We start from the raw sequence: 23512 nt of genomic DNA on the forward strand, positions 1-23512 counted from the left end.
TTCTGTTTCCAAAGTAGTGTGTCTAGCTGCAGTCGTATTCAGTTTATGGTCAGTATCATGGTATGAGCAGTCTGGAAGAAAAGAAAAATCTTATTTTGTTAATAATTTTGATTTCACATAAAGAAAACATGCGTGACACAATGTTATGACCAAATTCCTTTGCCCTGAAATAATAAATTTAAAAATATGATACCACTTTTCAAGGACTGATAACATCTCTCTGTACAGTACTCATATTTTGAGTATTTTGATAAAATAACAATACAGGCAGCAGTATTCTGTAATCTCTGCAAATGAGAAAGTTATGTTTGAGGCAAGTGATACATAAGAGAATTATAAAAGTCTATATGAGATGAAATGAGGGCATAAACAATGAAATAGTTACTTACAAATCTTTCAAGTTTTTTATACAGACTTGTCATACTTCAGAAGAAATAACGCTGTAAATCAGCTGGAACGACATTGGCATAACAGTGGTAGTTTCAGCTGTGATGATATTAACTTGTTTCAGTCCATTCAAGTAGCTAGAAGAAAAGTGCCATGATGTTAATACAAAGTCTACTTTTTAGTTCAAGTAGCTTCATGGGATAAATTGTGTGAAATTAAACATCTGTTGAGACATTTATCTGAACTTTGCTCTCTTGTTTGGAAATTATTATACATGCATGTCATGATATTGGTTAAGTGCTATTGAATTCCTCTGCAGTTACCAGCATTATGATGAAATTTGTGTAAATAAATTGTGAACCTTGGAAGCAGGTTTGCTAAAAAGCGAACCACAGAGGTGCTATGTTTTTTAGAAAATAAGCTTGAAATTCATCAAACCTAATTACTGTTTTTCTGTTTCCTAGGTGGGATCCTGTTCATTGCCCTCCATATGATAGCAAAATTGGGACTACAAAATCAATGGAATATTAAACAAATTTTGAGACTCTTGACGGAAAGTCTATTTCCAAAATGCTACTGGTTAAGTACTTTCATGAATATGTAATATAGTACTTTTAAATTCACTTTCATTTTGTGTGTTGCTCTTTTCAACAGATTGTGAGCTGATTGCTCTTCTGGAAGATGACACAGGAATGGAGGTAAATAAATTAGGGTTTTAATTTCATCTCAATTCTTGTATCTTTTAATGGTGTAAGTATTTTCTGCTTTTGGTTTAAAAAATTTAAACAATAAGATAAAGACTCTGATAACAACAACAACAATGTATGCAACCCCATATTACTATCATACATGTGTATGTTCCTCAATTTACCCAGGTAAAGAGTGGTAGGAAGAAATTCCATTAATGCATGATCACTGTAGAATGTAAGCTCAGTTAAAGCTAGCCAGTAGCAGTAATGATAATAATAATAATAATAATAATAATAATATCATTTTTGTTCTTGTATAGCGCATATCACATTATAATATAACATCCCTATGCGCTTCCAAAGAGCTACAGGTATCACATTAGAGTATAACGTCAGTATGCGCTTCCAAAGAGCTTTGGAAATTAGTACCCAGTTTGTATTCAGTACTTTGTATCGTTAGGAAAGAGCACATTAAAAGTCCCACCTGAATAATAATAATAATTAAAAGTGCTTAAATAAGGCATACAAATTTGTAGAATTCTCTATGCGCTTTACATTTCTATTTAAAAGCAATAATGCATTAACATACATTGAATCTGAACATAAAATACAAAGATATATAAGAACAATTCAACTAGAAATGAAAACTTAATGTAATTAAGACTTTTGATGTTGATATTGTTACTGTAGTTCATGTAAAATATGATGCTGTAGGTTTGGAACGTATCCTGAAGACAACTTGTATTGATAATTGTTTTGTTAATTTTGTTGTTGTAGCTGCTAGTGAACAACAAGATCATGAGTCTGGACTTGCCTGTAAAGGATGTTTACAAGAAGATCTGGTGCCCTGATAACGAGGTAGGATCAGGGGGAAAATTACATGGCAAATTTGCCCCCAAAATGCCAAAAAGAGCCACCGAAAGTCATAAAAGGACCCAACAAAATTTGCATCGAGTTCAATGCAAAACTTCATCTTTCTTTTCTCTCTCATCTTCCGAATTCTCTCTGACTCTTTCTCTCAATATCTTCCCTTTTATTTATTTCTGATTCATTGTTTGTTCTCATTTTGTATCACTATCTCTCTTATATACTCCCTGTGTACTTTTATGCTTTCTTTTTCGCCTCACCTAGCTTAAAGATATTTATCTTATCAGTTGTTGCTCACTCCCACCCCCCCCCCCTCCCCCCACCCTGTCTCTAATATTATTTCTAAAAAGTATTTGATATATGATTTTTTTTTTTTTTTACATTGCTCTTTTTCGTCTTCCATCTATCTCTCTCCTTTTCCCCAACATGCCTGTAAACTGTATATCCCTCTTTTTCTCAGTTAGTCCAAGGTGTCTTAAAACTATTATTGAAAGCATTGTGCATTTTGTTTGTCTTTGATAGGGAGAACCGATGCGTATCACATACAGGATGAGAGGTCTCCTAGGGGATGCCACTGAAGAGTTCATTGAATCTGTGGATAACACCAATGGTAAGGGTGTTTAGTGTTCCACTAAAAAAAAAGATATACAGTGTAAGCTTCGAATCAATACATCTGTATAACCTTCATATACACATAAGTTTACTGAAGTTTATTGAATCTGTGGATAACACCAATGGTAAGATTATTATGTGTTTGCATGAGGGTGTTAAGTGTTCCACTTTATATAAAAAAGAAGACACACAGTGTAAGCTTCAAATCAATACATCTGTATAACCTTCATATAAGGTTACTAAAGAGTTTATTGTATCTGTGGATAACACCAATGGTAAGATTATTGAGTGTTTTCGTAAAGTGTCAAACTAAAAAAGATAAAAAGACATGCAGTGTAAGCTTCAAATTAATACATCTGTAACACCTCCATATAAGGTAATAAACAGATTGAGTCAGTGGATAATTTAGCTTAACATCAATAGTTTGATGTTAACATATTGTGCTTGGTGTAAGATGCAATCAATCTATTTTACCTTTCAAGGTGCATCTATTAGACCTATAAATCCATCCGTGTTAATGATGATCTAGTGTAGAGTTTTGATGTGTTTTCATCCACAAGTGTCTTTTTGACAGGTTAAGTAAAGCAATACTTCATAAGAGATGATTTATGCCATTCTGAGGCTTTAAACCTTTTTATTGCATTCCTATAGGATTATGAGCATCTTCATCATGCTTGTATTGTCTTGAAGTCAGTTACTATTTTCTAAAAAGAAACTTCACATTTTGAAGGAATTGTGATAAAGTGTTTTGAAGAACAATTACATGTAGAAGATATCCATGATACTACATAGGTTATGTTTGCTTCTTGCAAGATTTTCATCCTATTTTTCATGGACACTAAACTTCATTTTACTCTTATGTTCATTCAAATTTGTGTTTATATAGATGAGGACACCAATGATGAGGATGTATACAAGCTTGCTTCTGTGATGAGTGAATGTGATGGACTGGCAGTCATGCTACACAGGTAAGTTAGATATACACTTTACACAGTTAAGTCTGATTCAGCAACAACAACCTGTATATCAACATTTACATCCCATGTTTTATAAGTACACTCTGAGTGAAAGAAAATATATCTTAAAGCCCCACTGCACTACTTGCTCCCTCTATGTAGAAAACAATGCCTAAGCGGTGCCTGTTGGTCCCCCATGATCCTCTTTTTCTTATTTTAACTGAGAGCTGATTTGATGAGATAACCACCTGTCAGTGACCATGCTGGGTGGTCTAATCCCTTCTGGCCAAACTAGTACAGACATGCTTTTCTCCTTTTCTCACCAGGTTGGCGTACTTGAATGACCTGGTCAGAGGTCAGCAGCTTTTGATCGTCCTTCTCAAGCTCTTCAACTACAGTTCAAAGGTCAAGGCTAATCGTCAGCGACTCATCGAACCTGGAATGCAGACCCTGAACATCATGCTCGCTGTTCTCAATAGGGTAAACATTCTCTCATATTCTCTTAAAGGCATCGTTTAACAATGTTTAATCTGAGATGCATGGCCCTATGTGTTATCAGTGTCTGTGATATTGTGTAATATTGAAGCCCTACAAAAAATTGTTCTTCAAAATGATCAAGAAGTGCCTCAAAAAAGTAAAAATTCTTTGAGTGACCGGTTTTACCCCAATAGATTGTAGCGTTATAAGAAAAGAAAAAAAAATTGATTTCCAATCATGAATATCTTAACAATTAAATTAATTCTGATTAAAAATCATAAAGTTTTGAATTTTTAAAGTCGCGATCAATCAAACATAAATTTGAGAGGAGATTGCATGATACGTCACAGTGTTGCCAATTTGTGTTTGATTGATCACAAATTAAAAAATTCATAACTTTCTTATTTTAATGGGGTTTTGCTCAAACTTTCACTGACCTGTTCCTCTCATTTTTCTGCTTCTATTGAATCCAGAAACCAACTTAATTTCAGAGTGGACTTCCCTTTTAATTTTTAAGTTACGTGTATGATATAACAATGAACTATTATGCAAAGATTTACTCCTTGTTAATGCTCATGTAGATAGAAAAATTACCCCCAGTGTTACACTGAAATAAGAATGCTGCCCCTAAACAGTATTCTTGCTGTTCTCAATGGCTAATCATTAATTGAAAAATCCAGATGTACGAATTCATGCCCGGGTCATATACATGTACACGTACCGATATGAAAACAAAGTTCATATCATCTGATAAGAAGACAAACAGTTGCCACTTAATGAGGCTTGTGAGAAAAAAATAAAATTAACATTGAGTTCTTGAAATGGCTAAATCTGTAATATCCAGCCTCCCATCAGAGTAGGTAACATAATGGTATATTCTTTTATTACACCCAGTAATACTACCCTATCATAATCTAAACTTTTATTACTTGTCCTGTTTTTCTATCAAAAACAAAAATATATGTGTTCATTACCTGGAAACCCCTTGTATTATAATCTGAGGAATTTATAAAGCACTTTCTCCAGAGGATTCGAAGCCCTCCATAAAAAATATGAGTTTTTACTTTCAGTTTTTGTTACTGTCATTCTGTAAATTTGCTTCATTTTGATTCATTTAATTCATTTTATTGTCTAAAGGTGCTCCTGGCTGAACACGAGGAACCTGGATCTGGAGGCGGAGCCATGGTTGCCGAGCAACTGCTCTCCATCATGGAGGTGATATTGATGGAGGCAAACAATGAGCCTCTAGAGGGTGGAAAGGTGAGTCAGTAGTACTAACACTTCAGGCTATCATCTCTATGTGCTGCTGTTTAATTAGCTTACTGAAACTTTGTAATTGAATGAATGTCCAGGCTCAAAGCCGAGCTTACATTGTAAATAGCCTGAATCTTGTCCTCCAAATCGTTCTTTCTATGGCAGTGATCCATTCCTAATTTCTGTTCCAAAGACCCAAAGCAAATGAAGTGATCACATATTGACTATGTAACACTTTTCGTACCTCTTTTGGCACATGCTGCGTTAGAATAAAGGTACGTGTATAAGTTTGTGCTATGTTATTGGGCTAAAAAATATGAAAAAATATTAATGATAATAATAGCTACATTTATATTATGCACATATCCATCCCAGGGGATGCTCAAGGTGCCTAAAAAGTAGTATTATTACCCTGGCTTTAAGCCAGTCTGCCCTAAGACACAATAATCATCTGAGGAATAAATTCCTACCAGGTACCCATTCACTATACCTGGCTGAAGAGTGGAAGATGTGGATTAATGTTATTCCCAAGGACATTAGTGCTGCGGGGGGACTCAAACCTTTAACCATGTGATTCACAGTCTGGTGACGTATCCATTTGAAACAATGATGTCTTTCTTTCTGTAATACATAGAGCTAAAAGCATGAGAAATTTACCTGCACTGAAAATGGAACAATGTTTGATTTGACAATGAAGCAAAGAACTGAAACACATAATTTGACACTTGATAGTACAGAATATTATGAATATGCTGTTTCTTTAGCCTAATGATGATTAATTATTTTCATAATTTTCTTGCAGCCGTCTGTGATCCTCTCATGTGATAAAGCTCAGCTGGTAGCTCTACTGGATCGCATCAATAGCCCGTTTGTCCGTAGCCATGCCAGTGTTCTGCAGGGCTTGATGCGGATCATCCCGTTTCTCTCGTTTGGTGAGGGGGACAAGATGCGCACCCTCATCCATCACTTCAAACCCTACCTAGACTTGGACAAGTAAGTCTTGCATCTCCTTTTAGTCATTAAAAATAAATCTTATGGCTCTAAATCACAGCTCGGTGTCTAGACAAGGCATGTTAACTCTAATTATATGCCCACTCTAGACATAGGTGAGCTAATATAATCCTATTACAATGGTATCTAGAAATCTCAACCCATCTAATTTAATACAATGCAGTTTCAGTAGAGATACAGTGTTCATTCATATTCATATTCATATTCATATTTATTTTGTTTCCAACAGAAAGGTAAACAAAGATATTACATTTGATTTCATACACAATTCATTTTTTCAAGAAACTATACAAATAAACTTTGCACATAATAAAATTATTACATTTCTTTGACGGGTTTTCATGACTTTGACGGGTTTTCATGTTTTGACAATATTCATAACAGATATTGTGATTCATGGTTTTCAATCATGTTATCCCTCTGGAAAACATACTTTGGAAAGTTTTATCGGGCCATTTTAAAAGGATTCAAAGACAAGTCCTTAACAGAGTAGTGCAATTTGATGACACAAGACAAAATATCTTGGAGACAGTTTGTCCATGTGATCACCAGGTGTTGTGTTGGGGATGATTTGGTTTCACCTAACAGTATTAAACTGATAATAAGCTGTTTTGTACTGATAATTTCTAACAGAGATGTGCAAACTGACACACGAAAAAATAACTTGGAGAAAATTAGTCCAGGAGTTGGGGATGACTCAGTTGCACCTAGCAGTAACTGATAATGAACTGTTTTGTGTGTCTCAGTATGATGATTATCTAATCTCATGCTAACTTTGTTTCATTCCTTACTAGATTTGATGTGGACCACTCTCAAGATGATGAGATTCATGTAGAAAGCTTCTGTGTCATTACAGCCGGCATAGAGGTAAGCATGGAGAGATCAACGTCACTACCACAGACTCTTTTTTTTTGTGCTTTGAAAATGCTTGTTTTGTGCAAAATACTGGTGAAATAACATAATCATAAAGTCAAATACCTCATGTTGCCTTTGTTAGCTTATTTGTTTTGTTTGGTCTTTTTTTTTCTTCAAGAAATTGATACATGTCAGACATGATTGGTGTGACTTATTTGATCGTATGCATCTTTATGAAGAACATATTAAAATCCGAAATTTTGTGCAGGACAGTCTTTCTGTGTATTTAGTTCACTGAAATTATTGCTGCATGCTTTTGATATTTTCATCTCCTTCATATACTTGAATTGTGAGTATATGGCTAATAAGTTTTAATGCATATGGAAGATAAAGAGACATTAATTTTGCAAATCATTGCCATATTCCATTTGTAACTTTTTAACAGTGTATTTGCAAAAGTGCTGTGTGTAATTCCGAAAAGTGCTTTATTTGTATTATATACTCTATATTAATTTGCTATGGATTGTAAGATCTACAGATGATTGTATCATCAAAAGCAAAGTGATATAGATGTAAAACTATGATTTTTAAATCAAAAATCTAAATAGATTGATTTAATAATCATTGTATTTTCTTATTTTTTTATCTTTAGAACAATGTGAATGGTGTTCAGCTGAAGGATATGATGATAGAGGAAGAGATAGTCAAGGATGCCATCAAATATGTCAGCCGCAAGATTCCTCTTGCTAGCAAGTAAGATTCGATCTAGATTTATGTGTAAAGTGGTCTCTGGTTGACCATATGTTTTTATTTTGTTTTGATACAAATAAGGTTGTAAGAAGCATGGTTGATAAACACTTGGTAACACTGTGAAGGTTTATTTTGTTGTAACCAGTTGAATGCAATTTTTTTTTTTTTGGGGGGGGGTTATAATATGCATTCTCTGTAGATCCTAGCCTGATGTATCTCAGACACATGATTAAATGGGTTCATGTCCAATGAAAAGACTTTAAAAAACCCATATCTAATTTAGTTTTATCACTATTTAACTTATTGTCTGAATAATTTAATATTTTGGAGTGAAAAAGACTTTATTTTTCTATTTAATTTGATAACATGTATCGGTATGTAGAAATTGTCTTTAATATGTTGACACAAGATAAATAATTTTACAAGTTCATACATTGTAATTTCATTGTATCTCATGTACATATAATAGTTAATACCTCAGTTACACAACCAAACCAACACCACGCCGACTCCAAACAGACAGACTCTTGGCATGCGGGGTAATGTCATATTTTGTTAGGTCTGGGGAGTGTTTCACAAAGACCAAGATAGACTTTAAGTTGGAATAACTATGACAGCTCATTCATGCCACTGTTTGCTCTTACCATTATGATCTTTAGATAATATTTTTTCGAAAAATGTAAATTCTGTAGATTTGTGACCATGCTTTGTACGTCCCTTGAGAGACCAATGACAGTAAATAGTGAGAGCAAACAGTGGCATGAACAGCCTGCCATAGTTAGGTCCGACTTAAAGTCGATCTTAGTCTTTGTGAAAAACTCCCCAGCTGTCATTCTTGTATCAGTCTTGTTGGTGTGACTGAGGCATAAATCACTACATACTTCATTCTAAACCTCTGTACTGCCGACATCTTACTTTATTTCAGCCTCGACTCCCTGCCTTGGAAAGAATTCTTGTCCAAGCCTGCCCTGCCCTACGTTCTACGTATACTGACGGGATTGTGTACCGGGCATCCAAAATCACAGGTAAGTGGAGTGAGATGCATTCATGTCTGTCATTGTGGTGGTGGTAGTCATGGTTACAGTGGTCTAATTATGATGATGACTATGATAATAAAGATGATGAAGGTGTTTGAGTTTGATGTTTCTTTCTGTTATTATATGTACAGGTATTGAAGTGATAAAATGTGGATGCATAGGAGTTATGTTAGTGATAATGATTATATGTATTATGTTGATGATGAGGAGATTAGATGATAATGGTTAGAAATTAGGAAAAAATGATAGCATTGTTGATGATGATGTTGATAATGATTATGAGGAAGGGGAGGTTGACCATGATTAGGCTAAGGAGGGGGATGAGAAGGAGAAGAAGAGGGAGAGGAGTAATTTTTATGTTAATAAAGGTGATGATATTTGGTGATGATCATGAAGGGGCTTAAATAATCATGAAAAAGAAGATGCAATTATGATGATGGTGGTAAGGTGATTTTAAAGATGAAGTATACGATCATAATGGTGAGGATATCTGTAACAAACTATTTCCCATTCTTTTTGCCCCATAGCTGCTGGCAGGGAATGAGATCATCCCAGCCATTCATAAGATGGAGCAGATCTCTTCTGAAGAAGGCATCGGGTCGCTCTCTGAGAACCTGATGGAAGCGCTCAAGTCCAACCCGACGGTCGCCAAGAAGATTGATGAGGTCCGGGCTCAGACTAAAGCTGAGAAGAAGAGGCTTGCCATGGCGATGAGGATGAAACAGCTAGGTGCTCTGGGCATGTCGGTAAGAAAGACTGAGAGATATAGAAAGAACGAGAGAGAGAGAGAGAGAGAGAGAGAGAGAGAGAGAGAGAGCGGGGGGGGGGGTGGAAGCTTTCAAACCAAACCTGACCGTCGCCAAGAAGATTGACGAGGTCCGGGCTCAGACAAAAGCAGAGAAGAAGAGGCTCGCCATGGCGATGAGGATGTAAACAGCTAGGTGCTCTGGGCATGTCGGTAAGAAAGACAGAGAGATAGAGGGAACAAGAGAGAGGGTTGGGGGATAATAAAAAGCTGAAACAGAAATTTTTTAAGAAGTTTGGAGGAAACTGAGAGAGGGTAGAATAAACTGATTTTTTTTTTTTTAATAGAATTTTAGAGGTAAACTTTTACCAGAGCAAAGAGGATGAACCAGCTAGGAGCTTTCGGAATGTTGGTAAGAAATATGAAGAAGAGAGAGAGAAAGAAAGGAAGAATTAAAAACTGAGAGAGCAATTTTTTAAGAAGTTTGGAGGAAACTGAGAGAGGGGGTAGAATATACTGAATTTTTTTTTTTAATAGAATTTTAGAGGTAAACTTTTACCAGAGCAAAGAGGATGAAACAGCTAGGAGCTTTCGGAATGTTGGTAAGAAATATGAAGAAGAGAGAGAGAAAGAAAGGAAGAATTAAAAACTGAGAGAGCAATTCTTTAAGAAGTTTGGAGGAAACTGAGAGAGGGGGTAGAATAAACTGATTTTTTTTTTTTTAATAGAAGTTTAGAGGTAAACTTTTACCAGAGCCTAGAGGATGAAACAGCTAGGAGCTTTCGGAATGTTGGTAAGAAAGGCAGAGAGATATAGAAAGAATGAGAGAGAGAGAGGGGGGGGGGGGTATAATAAACTGAAAGAGAAATTTTTAAAAAAGTTTGGAGGATACTGAGAGAGGGGGTAGAATAAACTAAAAGTTTTTTAGGGGGGTAGAAGTTTAGAGGTAAACTGTAACCAGAGCGATGAGGATGAAACAGCCAGGAGCTAAGAAATATGAAGAGAGAGAGAGAAGGAAGGAAGAATTAAAGAAAGAATGGAAAGAAAAAATGGACAGATAGACAGAAAGAAAGAGAGTTTGTGTGAGAGAGAGAGAGAGAGAGGGGGGGATGGGGGATAGAGATAGTGATGGAGAGAGATAGTGAGAAAAGAAATTGACATTTAAACAGTAGAAGAGCAAGGAGAGAAAAGGATAAGGTAGTGCACTTCACATTTATTAACGTTCATATCCCATTATTCTTCAATTTCCCTTTTTCGTTTCAGACCAACGAGAAGGGCCAAGTGACAGCCAAGAAGACAGTCTTCAAACAGATGGAGGAATTGATGGAAGAGACTGGTTTGACATGCTGTATATGTAGAGAAGGATACAGATACCAACCAGAGAAGGTAAGACATTCCAGGGGGGGTGTTTCACAAAGACTAAGATCGACTTTAAGTCGGACGTAACTATGGCAGACCGTTCATGCCACTGTTTTCTCTCACCATTTACTGGCATTGGTCTTTCAAGGGACGTACAAATCATGGTCACAAATCTACAGAATTTTACATTTTTTGATAATTAATTATTGAAGAAAAAAATGTTATCTAAAGATTATAATGGTGAGAGCAAATAGTGGCATAAATGAAAGGCCGGTCATAGTTAAGTCCAACTTAAAGTCAATCTTAGTATTTGACACTTCCCAGCTGTTTTTGTAGTTTGGATCAACTAATACAAGGAGATCATTTCTAAACCCTATGAACAGTATTAGGGGGAAGGCAAATTCTATATTCAAAAGGAATATGTAGAAGTAGAAGTTTGATACATGTAAGTAGCATACTGAAGATATGTGACATATTTTGAAAATTATACACCATAGGCTCCTGGCAGACAAATTAAGTTTTACTCCAGACTACATTAATTTAATTTTTGAATCAGAATTGCTTTACATAACAGCTATTGACTTTGTGACAATGTGTTTCTCTTGGCTAAAAAGTACCGGTAAGTGGTATTTTCGAGCTACATTAATTAGAAATTAACTTGTCCATTTCAATGAAGAAACTGAAAGTATTTCTCCCTAAGTAATTTCAACATCCATCTGTAATTATGACTTGACTAATTATGTGTCAATCCTGAAGAACATAGCAACATCTTTGTTATGTGCACTATAAAGTTTATTTTCAGTACGCATTGTTAAAAAATATAAACAATGATAGTAATATTGATGATCGACTCATTTAGAAAAAAGTGTATTCAAAGGGATTTCCCCTTGTTCTTGACAGGTATTGGGAATCTACACATTCACCAAGTGTTCACCGTTAGAAGACTTTGAGATCAAATCTCGCAAGACCCAGGGATACACGACTGTATCTCACTTCAACATCGTGCACTATGACTGCCATGTAGCTGCTGTAAGGTGAGTGTGGGGTGATGGAAGGATAAGAGGGATGGATGGATAGAAAAGAAGGGGAGGGGGAAGAAAAGAAGAGAGGGAGGGAAAGAAAAGAAGAGAGGGAGGGAAAGAGAGACATGGGAGGGGATGAAGAGAATTAAGAATTTGAGACGAAGCATCTCTTAAAAGTGATAGATACACCACTATGTCTCACTTCAACATTGTATACTATGAATGCCATGTAGCTGATGTAAAGTGAGTGGGGATGGATGGAGGGTAGCTAGAGGGATAGAATGAAAGGAGAGTGAGAGAATGATAGAGAGAGTGATGAAGCGTATGACGAATGTGAGATGGACCATCTCTTAAAAGTGATAGATACACCACTGTATCTTACTTCAACACCTTGCACTATGACTATCATGTAGCTGATGTAAAGTGAGTGGGGAGGGATGGAGAGGGTTGCTGGAGGGATAGAATGAAAGGAGAGAAAGAGAGAGAGAAAGAGGGGGAGTGAGGAGAATGAAGAATTTGAGATGAGCATCTCTTAATAGTGATGGATACACGACTGTATCTCACTTCAACATTGTGCACTATGATCGCCATGTAGCTGCTGTAAGGTGATTGGGGGATTGATGGAGGGATAGGGGGAATGGATAGAGAGAGAAGAAGGAGAGAGGGAATGAAAAGAAAAGAAAAGAGGGAGGGAAAGAGTATGAAGAATGTGAGATGGAGCATCTCTTAAAAGTGATAGATACACCACTATGTCTCACTTCAACATTGTATACTATGAATGCCATGTAGCTGATGTAAAGTGAGTGGGGATGGATGGAGAGGGTGGCTGGCGGAATAGAATGAAAGTAGGATGAGAGTGGTGTGGATGAGAGTAAGAAGAAACTTGACAGAACGAGGGATACACAGCCATGTTTCACTTCAAATTTGTTTAGTGTGACCATCATGTGAATAGCATCAAGAGATGGGGACTGGAAGGGTAAGGGATGATAGAGGAATAACAAAAAGTGGAACAGAAGAGGAAAAGGATGATGTGTAGAATTTCAATGCATTTAAAATAAAAACCTAAAACAGTTCTTTAAAAACGATTGAGAAAATAATGACATTAGAAAGTGTACACAGGACATTTTGTGTTAGGTAATTAAAGTGTTAGAAGTTAGTAAAGCTATCTTGATTTGAATCTCTTTATTCAGGCATGCTCGTGGTCGTGAGGAGTGGGAGAGTGCAGCCCTTCAGAATGCTAACACCAAGTGCAATGGACTCCTACCCCTGTGGGGACCCTCAGTACCAGAATCGGCTTTTGCTAGCTGCTTAGCAAGGTAGGTTTTACCACCTACCTCCAAAAAATATAAAAATACAATACATGCTGCTTTTTTATGCCTCCGTTACGAAGTAGCCGGAGGCATTATGTTTTCGGGTTGTCCGTCCGTCCGTCTGTCCGTCCATACCGTACGTCCGTCCATCCGTCCGTACGTCCCGTTCTCGTGATCGCGTTATCTGAAGAACCGATTGATGGATTCCTGCCAAACTTTGGTCATGTATGTATCTTGCAGAGCCGATGAACTGATTAGATTTTGGGGTTACGAGGTCAAAGGTCAAAGGTCACAGGGCTCATTATGTATGCAAAAACAGCTTGTGATCGCGTTATCTCAAGAACCGATTGATGGATTCCTGCCAAACTTTGGTCATGTATGTATCTTGCAGAGCCGATGAACTGATTAGATTTTGGGGTCACGAGGTCAAAGGTCAAAGGTCACAGGGCTCATTATGTATGCAAAAACAGCTCGTGATCGCGTTATCTCAAGAACCGATTGATGGATTCCTGCCAAACTTAGGTCATGTATGTTACTTGCAGAGCCGATGATTTTGGGGTCTTGGTCAAGGTCAAAGGTCATGCGGCTCATTTTGTATGCAAAAAATAGCTTGTGATCGCATTATCATTAGAACAGATTGATGGATTCCTGCCAAACTTAGATCATGTATGTATCTTGCAGAGCCAATGAACTGAGTAGATTCTTGGGTCATGAGGTCAAAGGTCAAATGTCATGGGCTCATTATGTATGCAAAAATAGCTTGTGAATGCATTCTCAGAACTGACAGATGGATTACTATTTAACTCAGGACATCTTGCAGAGCCAATGAACTGAGTACATTTTAGGGTCATGAGGTCAAAGATCAAAGGGTCATATATGTATATGAGAAATTGCTTTTTGGTTTGTAAACTTGCTCTATGACGGAGGCATCATTTTCGACTGCGCGCAGTCGAAGTTCCATCTAGTTTTCCCTGATGTCAACGATTTGGGATAAATGTAAAATTGTCCCTTGAATTTTACTAATTTCTTATTTTTGGGGCCATGTCATGTAATGAACAAAAGCAAGGTATTTATTTAACACCATATGTATAGAGGGTGATAGTTAGAAGAAACATTCCACATATAAATGAATGTTAAACTTAATCTATTACATCCAGTTTCTTCAACGTAAAAGCAACTGCATGAAAATTCTGACATGATTCTGATTACATGTTATTTCTCAAACTTAGTTAAGATATTCATTAAAAATATTATAATATTCTCATTCTGAATGCCTCTATACCCGTAGATGTAGACTGTTGTGATTAGTCATTGTACACGTATTTAGTGTAAACTTTCCTCTAGAGATATTGTACTTTCATGTGCTTTGACCATTACTAATAAAATTAATGCTCGGTGATTATTATTGTTGACATATTATGAGCAATTCTAGTGTAGAGGCATTTATTCAGTCTTTTAATTTTAATTTTCTTCAAATCCATGCAACCGTTTAATACGCTGTCTTTGCTTCATTTCACCAGACATAACAGCTACCTGCAGGAGTGTACCGGCCACCGTGAACCAGCACATCATGCTACCATCCATGATCTTAAGCTTCTACTTCAACGGTTTGCCTTTGAGCGTTCCTTCAGTGATGATAGCGGGGGAGGGGGTAGACAGAGCAATGTTCATCTCGTACCTTATCTCATGCACATGGCACTCTATGTCATCAACACGTAAGTCTCATCTATGAATCATGTACTAATTTGAAGCTGTAAAGCCTCTTTGAGTACCAAACTATAAAATGTCAACCATTTCTTACAGTGCAGTTTCAAAAGATGCTGGCCCAAACTAACATTTCTCCATATGTACAGAATTGGACACAATGCAGAAGTGTCTTACATGTTTATACGACCAGTTGTGATAACTCTGAATTCTTTTTTGAGGTAGAGATATGAAACTTTGTCGGAGGGAGCTGTATCTGTATGCCATCATAAAATCACTTTTCCTCTCTATTTAGTGTGATGGCATTGCCATGTGTCTGCTAAATAGACCCTTTCAAATTGTCTTTTTCAGCAACTGATAGAGCTAATTCTTCTAACGCTGTTATTTTCATTTTTGCAACAGCTCTTGAACATGCTTTGCTTAGAAATCTTGGAGTACCTTATTTTAATAAATGGCAGATAGTTGGTGTGTTCACATTTTGTCTGTATCCGTTCGCCTTTCATTCATTCAGAACCCGCTCTGTGCCACAGGAAGAGAAGAACCTGAACGCTCTCCTCAAGTATGTTTATAAATGGCAGATAGTTGGTGTGTTCACATTTTGTCTTTATCTATTCGTCTTCCTTTAATTCAGAACCCGCTCTGTGCCACGGGAAGAGAAGAACCTGAACGCTCTCCTCAAGTCCCTACCCTCCAAGTGGGTGGAAGTGTATGTTTATAAATGGCAGATAGTTGGTGTGTTCATATTTTGTCTGGTCGCCTTTCTTTCAGAACCCGCTCTGTGCGACGGGAAGAGAAGAACCTGAACGCTCTCCTCAGGTCCCTACCCTCCAAGTGGGTGAAAGCTTTGTTCAGATATCTTGGAGTTTGTTTATAAATGGCAGAAAGTTGGTGTGTTCACATTTTGTCTGTATCCATTCTTTCAGAACCCGCTCTGTGCCACGGGAAGAGAAGAACCTGAACGCTCTCCTCAAGTCCCTACCCTCCAAGTGGGTGGAAGCGAGCTACGAGGTCGACGGTCCCTACTACTATGCCGTGCTCCACGTTCACCTGCTCCCTCCGGAGAAATGGAAGGAGAATCGTCTCACCATCCTCCGGCAGCTCCTCGTAGCGGCTCAAACCCGGCATGTCAGTCCCTCGGGAGCTACTATGTAAGTTCAAGTTTCAAGTTTTATTTATCTTTCTTTCATACCACACATTACAAATATGACATGAATATAACAGTTTAACAGAAGAATGATAATAATAATAGTGGCTACTTGTATAGTGCACAGGTCTACCTTTCGGTGCTCATGGCGCTTAGAGAAAAGTACATGTAACAGACATAAGAAAGAAAAAACAATTTGAAATGATGAATAGAATATGGCGTTACAATAGAAAGATGAGGTGACCTTGGTCGAAAGCAAGGTTTGTGGATTTAAGATTCCTCATGAGCAGCTTATGAGTATGTCCTAAAAGAACAAACTCATCGGATAAGAATAATGCATACATTTAAATGCTTACAAACTAAACTAACTAAACAGTAGAATTATGCTGACCTATATAGCAACAAAAAAATCTTAAATATTGATCATAACTACATGTACATGTATGAATCTTGACGAGCATGATCATTCTACCTGGGTGGTGTTTCACAAAGCCTTTTTTCCAATGACAAATGACAAAAATCAGTGACGAATCTGCTGATAACCAATCAGAAGCAAGGATTTTAGTAGCTTAAATTGTCATTTGTCACTAATGACAAGTTTTGTGAAACACCCCTAGGTCTTTTTGTGGAGTTGCATATCACACTGTTGTCTTTATGTGCGCTATATTGTATTATACAACTCACTCCTAGATCCTAATCAAATGATTGGTCATTTGCGGTCACGTGTGATTCATTTACTGAGACTATCCCATGTTCTTTCATGAAAAAGCATGCAATAGTTTCCAGTACTATCCAACAATTTTTTAGTGCACAGCCTACGTATGAAGCATGGGCATAGAGATCCTATATATAGACAAAGACAAAGTTACCGGATCCCTTTAAGGTTTGTTGGCTGCTACTTATACTTGATTTGGGGGAGAAACTTCAGTTCTACAATGTCACAATGCATACAATTACAATTCTGCGACAGACTGTATGCGCCTCTTGCAAATTTTCATGTAAGGATACAATCTTATAAAATGGTACATTGGGCATCTTTAAGATACCAAAATTAACTTTGTTAATGATTTAACCCTTTCTGTTCTCTGTACATGGATACAACTCTGTATTTCAAAACACTAGTTCATGTCTATGCTTTTTTTAATCAGTGTTTTGGTGTTTGTACAAATCTAACTTTTTCACCTCCTTTGCTTCGCAGGTTGACAGACAAGCACATGAAGGATTACAAGGTGTATAAAGGAACCCTCGTCTTCTTCGGTCTGGTAGAGAGACTCTACTCACTCCTACTCAAAGAGATGACCCATACTACCGGTAGCACGTGGCCTGTCAATCTAGCTAGCTACATCAGAAACAATGATGAGATCTTACTCAAGGCTGGAGATAAGGTTAGTTTAAAGTAGCTATTTTGTTTGTTACCATTAGAACCTGTTTTTACCCCCACAAAGCACCACCCCCCCCCCCCCCTACCATCCCTGTACTCCTACTCAAAGAGATGACCCAAACTACCGGTAACACATGACCTATAAACCTAGCTAGCTACATCAGAAACAATGATGAGATCTTACTGAAGGCTGGGGACAAGGTTAGTTTAAAGTAGCCATTTTTTTTAACCATTTGAACCCGTTTTTACCCCCACAAAGCACCACCCCCTCCCCCCCCCCCCTCCCCTACTATCCCTGTACTCCTACTCAAAGAGATGACCCAAACTACCAGTAACACATGGCCTGTAAACCTAGCTAGCTATATCAGAAACAATGATGAGATCTTACTGAAGGCTGGAGATAAGGTTAGTTCAAAGTAGAAAATATGTCGCATTAGGACTTTTTACCTAATGAATGCCCCTCCCCTGTCCCCTTGCCCCCACCCCACTTCTGTACTCATACTCAAAGACATGACCCATACTACCGGCGACACGCTGCCTATAAACCTAGCTAGCTATATGATGAGATCTTCCTGAAGGCTGGAGATAACTAACCTTTAGGACTCTTGCTTACATTGTTCTGAATTTTGATATCTTGGTTCAAATCTTCTTACTTCTTTTGATCATTTTCAGTTGCTGCTCATGTATGAAGAAGATCTGTTACCGTGCGAGTCCTTTGCTGAATTCTGCGATGTTGATGGTAAGGGATATTCAAGATTGAAACGTAATTCTACATTTTCAAAAATATAGAGACAATCATTGGTACGTGTTTTACAATGACAATTGTTAAAATTAGGAGGTGAGATGGCTCAGTGGGAGAGCAGTGGTCTGGTAAGTGGGAGAACTTGGGTTTGAAACCAAAATGATTCGCTTGTGCCCTTTGGTCAGGCATTAATTTTCATTACCAAGTCCCTCGGAGAGGACTTAAAAGCCATTGGTCCCCTGATTGCTTACTACAAGCATCCACATGCATACATAACCATCAAACCAAATACTAATGCCACAAAATATATATTTTACTTGAAAACAAGCTCAAGTGTTAATCAGGTCTATGAAAAGATAGAGCAATAAATCAAGCCTCTTCAACTCAACTCCATATGGTACAATGTACATGCAACAGCTTTGTGAGCGCAGTCCTATTGGAACAGATGGCCATAATTACAGTAACATTATATGCCATATTTTATATCTTGAAAGAAGTTATTGGAGTTTACAGTCATTTTCTCATTTCATTTATTTATTTTCTGTTTAGGTCTCCTCGGCGATATACCAAATCCGGATCAGTTCTTGGCAGACACGCTCAAGTCTATTCCATAATTAATTTCCAGTCCTCATTTGTGCAGTGGAGTTCAGTGTTATTTTATCATCGTGATTGATCAATCCAACCCGCAGGATTGTCTTTGTGAATCATTGCTTTGTTAAAGTAGGGTACTCTTTTTTGTTGTTGGGTGTGTGTTTTGTAATTCATACCTTTGAGTCAGTGTGTTTACAAATATAGCGCTAACTTGTAATTTAACCTGTATTGTGTATGAATACATCCCGGTTAAAATAACCAGATATATATCCATATAAATTCAAGTGATATACGTTTTGCAGCTTTTAAACCCATTTAAAGCATGAGATATGTGATCCTTCATAATCATGTTTCAATCAAATCAAAGTGAAATAATGCAATAATGTTTCACTTTTTATTTAAAAGAAAACCTTGTTATGTTGAAGATATTTGGATCTATTAACCTTGAGCATCCATGTCAAATCTCGGGTGAGGGATACCTTTTATTGATTTTGAAGCAAGTGAATTTCCATGAAGCCTTTGTTTTACTTTTCCCATATTTTCTCTGTTACTTTGCAGGACACTACACTAACTTTAGTTTCATTACACAATTTGTTTCCATTATCAAAGAGTGATAGATATCTGGTTCATAAAACCGATATGCACATAATATATATAAACAAAAATAATTGAAAAACTTTGCATATTGGGAAGCTCTTGAAATACATGAAATAAATGAGAATTTAACACAATAGTATTATTCTTCTCAGCTATTAAAGTCATGTAAAGCTCCCTTGACTTCTTTCTTCATTTCTGATTTTGAGGAGTGTCTTTAGCTATTGCACCATACATGTACATGTCAACTAAGGTAACAGATCGTTAAGTTTTAAAGAGTACTCTACTTTCACTCGGCAGGTAATTAAGATTTTTTAGTTTTGCAAGCAAAGTATACACCTGTATTTCATGGTCTTAGCTTTATATACCATTTTAGCTAGCTGGCAATTTAGCGTATACACTGTATGAAGTATGTGAGTGTTCCTCTATGTGTTTTTAAGAGTGACATTTTCTATTAAGGCAATGTCAAAATCCTTTAAAAATCTATTTCTCTTTATATGTGTATAGCGTATTAGTAGCTACATGTATCATTGCAATTTATATGTAGTATTTGTTTGTTTATTTTTTTTAATCTTTTATGATTGACATAAAATCAGTAAACGTTGAAAATCTGGTAACTCCATTTCTTTTGTATAACAAAATAGTAGCAACATGTATCATGGCAGTTTATATGTAGTATGTGTTGATTCTTTGTGGTGTTTTAATGAGTGACATGAAATAAAACAATGTTGAAATTTGGTGAATCCATTTCTTTTGTATGTAATAGTACCGACATGTATCATGGCAGTTTATGTGTAGTATGTGTGGTTATTTTTTATTTTTTGAATGAGTGATATAAAATAAGTTAATGTTGAAATCTGGTCAATCTATTTCTTTGGTACACGTATAACATAGTACCAACATATATAATGACAGTTTATATGTAGTTTCCTGCGTTTTTATGAGTGACATGTCCATGAGACAAGTCAAAGGTGAATTGATTGAAATGGGTGTACATGTACTTTCTTATCTTATCTTTTCTTATAGCACTAACTGTTGATTAATGGTTGGAGCTTGTACTGTGCAGGTGTATTGGAATTGATATAATAGGAGTATACATGTAACACTGCTAGATGTAAGGACTATGTGCATATCAATTCAATTGATATACACGTACATGGATGCATGTTCAGTGGAACTTTGAGCAGATTGATGACAAAAATGACTACTTACTTTAGCTTTATTAAACTGATCTTACCCAGATTATTAATTCATCTGTTATCCACCTCAATATTATTTGTTTTATTTAAGGATTAGATATGACATTTTGATAGGGAATTCTAAGTCGTTGATCGAAAACGGTATAGTGAACCAGACACAAAATTCTTCTGTGTGGATTTCTTGTACTTTTTGTTGTTGTTGTTGAACATTGTGTGGAAAACTAACCCCATGATAACTTGGGATAGAATCCATTAGAAATGCATGCCACATAATGATTAAACCATCTCTAAGGACTTGTAAAGCCTTGAGGATATATACAAGTAATGTTATGAATGATGTATGTTTCATTTTCTACATGCATAGGATGAATTCACTCTTGATGATAAAGAAGTGATATTATTGACAATATATATATATATACATGTTCATCGTAATCCAAGTAACCTTTTTGGTGACCTTTTCACAAACGTCAAGGGACTTGTTCTGACTGCATATTGCAATATGTTCCCTGTACGTGAAACCTTAATAGACTTCAGACAAAAAATTGTCAGACAATGTCTATATAGAATGTAATTTTGAAACGAGTTGAATGACTACTAATACTTAAGTATAATGATTTATATCCCATAATTAGGGTCCTTATACTTATTTGACTGAAGTCATTTTTATTTAGACGATATAGATGTCGTTGTTTGTATGCAGACTAAAACATGCATTATAGAAGCATATTACAGATTACTATGAAGTACATGTAGGTAGATTAGTAATATTTTGTTGAGACCTGAAGACCATGAAATACAAGTGTTTTATGTTTATATTCATTTCTCTTCAATATACGGCAAGAATGCATGGTGTAAAATGTATGCAGTGAGCTTTAAAGCGATACTGAACTGGTGAACTTTCTGACCTAGGTCAACTTGCCAACAGTGCATAACCCAATACCTAATTCCAGCTGAGCGGAGATGGCGGTAGAGGTGCTTGTAATACAGTATGGCTTGAAAGACAGATTGCTTGAATGTTTCAACAAAGTAGTTCAAATTGAAGACTTGTACATCGCTAGAATTAAGTTAAGTGCGATGTACCACATACATATTTATCTTCATTCGTGGGTTACTGCAAGTCATAAGTTAAGCTAGAGAAAATGTCAGATTTAAGCAGCGTAATCGTGATGCTTAACTACTTACATATCTGTCATGATCATTCTTCATCGATTATGTTTAACAATGAATAACCAACATGTACCATTTTACCGTTACTATGCCAGGTGTTTTAGTAAGGAAAATATACGGGATGGGGAACAAAAAATAAATGTATGTACTGGTACTTATCCATAATATGAAGTGTTTAGGAGTGGATTTCAAATGAGTGAATTTGCATACATATATATCAGTATAGCTCAGCGGATCAGGAAACGGTATAGGGGGCTTGTTGGTCTGAGGCACTCTTTGAAAATAGTTATTTCCAGTCGAACTGTTATTGCATATCAGTGTAGCACATGTAGATGTAGATAGTTGTAATAACACATCATTGCTTACCAGGTACACATTTCCTTTCTGTGTGTAGTAGTTAGCTATCATGATGTTGGATTGTGTAGCTAGTGTTGCCTACATTCACTTTAAATATACTTTGCTTGCAAATAAAAATACATCCAAGTACAATAAAGTGTTCTTGTTCTTTATTTTGTGTGAAATCTGGAATGAGAGCCAGTCTGAGAAAAGAGAGTTCCCCTGCTCTCTGATGAGTTCATGAGTTCTGCAGAGTTGTGCTTTAATTGAAACAGCATCAGCATTTAATAATCTAATTATGTTTAATCCAGTGAAGTAGCATGTGTGTGATTTGATACCCTTGCGTTTTTCATTATTTCAAGTGCTAAACAAGACAAGTTGAGAGTCCCTTCCCCCCACACATTGAAGTGCTAATCGGACTTGTGTTTTGACTGGTCTGTCATTTTATATTGCAATTAAGGCAAACTGTGTAATAAATAAGGATTCTTTGACATTCGAGTCATGATCAGATGATTTTAATAGCTCCAATCCAGTATTACAAACAGTGCATTCCAATTATCACCAAACATGATTGCCTCCATGTTACAATAGAAGATGCAAAACAATCGCAATGCAAATTAAGAAAATAAAGAGGAGGAATGAACTATCGTAATGTTGAAAGATAGATACATGTAGCAACATACAAAATAATACACAATTTGCAATCATCACACACAAAGCTGCCAAATTCCATTAATCAGAATATTTCAGACTAATACTGAAAATGTGTATTTTGTCATTAATACAACACGGAACCTGGACATTTCAAAATCTGTATTTTGTTATAAAAACCGTCAGTGGAAATCTCATATTTCAAACTGAAATAACTGAAAATCAACTCTATTTGGCAGCTCTGCATGTAAGAGAAGGCAACAGGTTATAATACACGGAAGGCAAAGTACTTCAGGACCAGGAGTACTGCCATGAACAAAGAAAATATTTGTACGAGAGTGTAAACAATAGAAAGGTAAATATCATAGACGTAGCGTGAAGCTACTCCTGAAGTATTCAAATGAGTTTTTTTTTTCTTCTTCAAAATACAAGAAGTGGAGAAAAAGATATCTCCAGTACATAGTCAATGATAACTTTGCATACCGACTTGCAAACTGAACCCATCGCAGCATCGTTTAAATCATACGTCATATGCAAGTACATTTCTAATTGGTATAATCATTAATGCATCACAAATTAACAAATGTACAAGAAACTGTTCTTGCTACAACTATAGGATCGCCATGTTTGCAATTCATCAATGACTCAATCGGGGCAAAATTTACATCC

General features: G+C 36.4%; 1 protein-coding gene across 5 annotated transcripts in view; it reads left to right on the forward strand.

The window, feature by feature from the left end:
* The window catches only part of LOC586064 (E3 ubiquitin-protein ligase UBR4), a 135390-nt gene extending 113041 nt beyond the window's left edge, over positions 1 to 22349 (forward strand). For all 5 annotated transcript variants that reach the window (XM_030997412.1, XM_030997414.1, XM_030997415.1 and 2 more), the window contains 20 exons: positions 1042 to 1085; positions 1854 to 1934; positions 2466 to 2553; positions 3442 to 3523; positions 3838 to 3991; positions 5126 to 5248; positions 6045 to 6235; positions 7048 to 7120; positions 7761 to 7861; positions 8784 to 8883; positions 9423 to 9641; positions 10904 to 11026; positions 11900 to 12033; positions 13212 to 13337; positions 14852 to 15046; positions 15667 to 15733; positions 16026 to 16183; positions 17378 to 17564; positions 18233 to 18299; positions 18852 to 22349. In XM_030997412.1, the coding sequence (XP_030853272.1) occupies positions 1042 to 1085; positions 1854 to 1934; positions 2466 to 2553; positions 3442 to 3523; positions 3838 to 3991; positions 5126 to 5248; positions 6045 to 6235; positions 7048 to 7120; positions 7761 to 7861; positions 8784 to 8883; positions 9423 to 9641; positions 10904 to 11026; positions 11900 to 12033; positions 13212 to 13337; positions 14852 to 15046; positions 15667 to 15733; positions 16026 to 16183; positions 17378 to 17564; positions 18233 to 18299; positions 18852 to 18916 (2378 nt within the window). In that variant the 3' untranslated portion in view covers positions 18917 to 22349. The remainder of the gene's footprint in view (positions 1 to 1041; positions 1086 to 1853; positions 1935 to 2465; positions 2554 to 3441; positions 3524 to 3837; positions 3992 to 5125; positions 5249 to 6044; positions 6236 to 7047; positions 7121 to 7760; positions 7862 to 8783; positions 8884 to 9422; positions 9642 to 10903; positions 11027 to 11899; positions 12034 to 13211; positions 13338 to 14851; positions 15047 to 15666; positions 15734 to 16025; positions 16184 to 17377; positions 17565 to 18232; positions 18300 to 18851) is intronic.
* The last annotated feature ends 1163 nt before the right edge of the window (positions 22350 to 23512 follow it).

This window comes from Strongylocentrotus purpuratus, unplaced genomic scaffold (assembly GCF_000002235.5).
Source record: "Strongylocentrotus purpuratus isolate Spur 01 unplaced genomic scaffold, Spur_5.0 spur5_scaffold_4, whole genome shotgun sequence".
NCBI classification, from domain to species: Eukaryota; Metazoa; Echinodermata; class Echinoidea; order Camarodonta; family Strongylocentrotidae; genus Strongylocentrotus; species Strongylocentrotus purpuratus.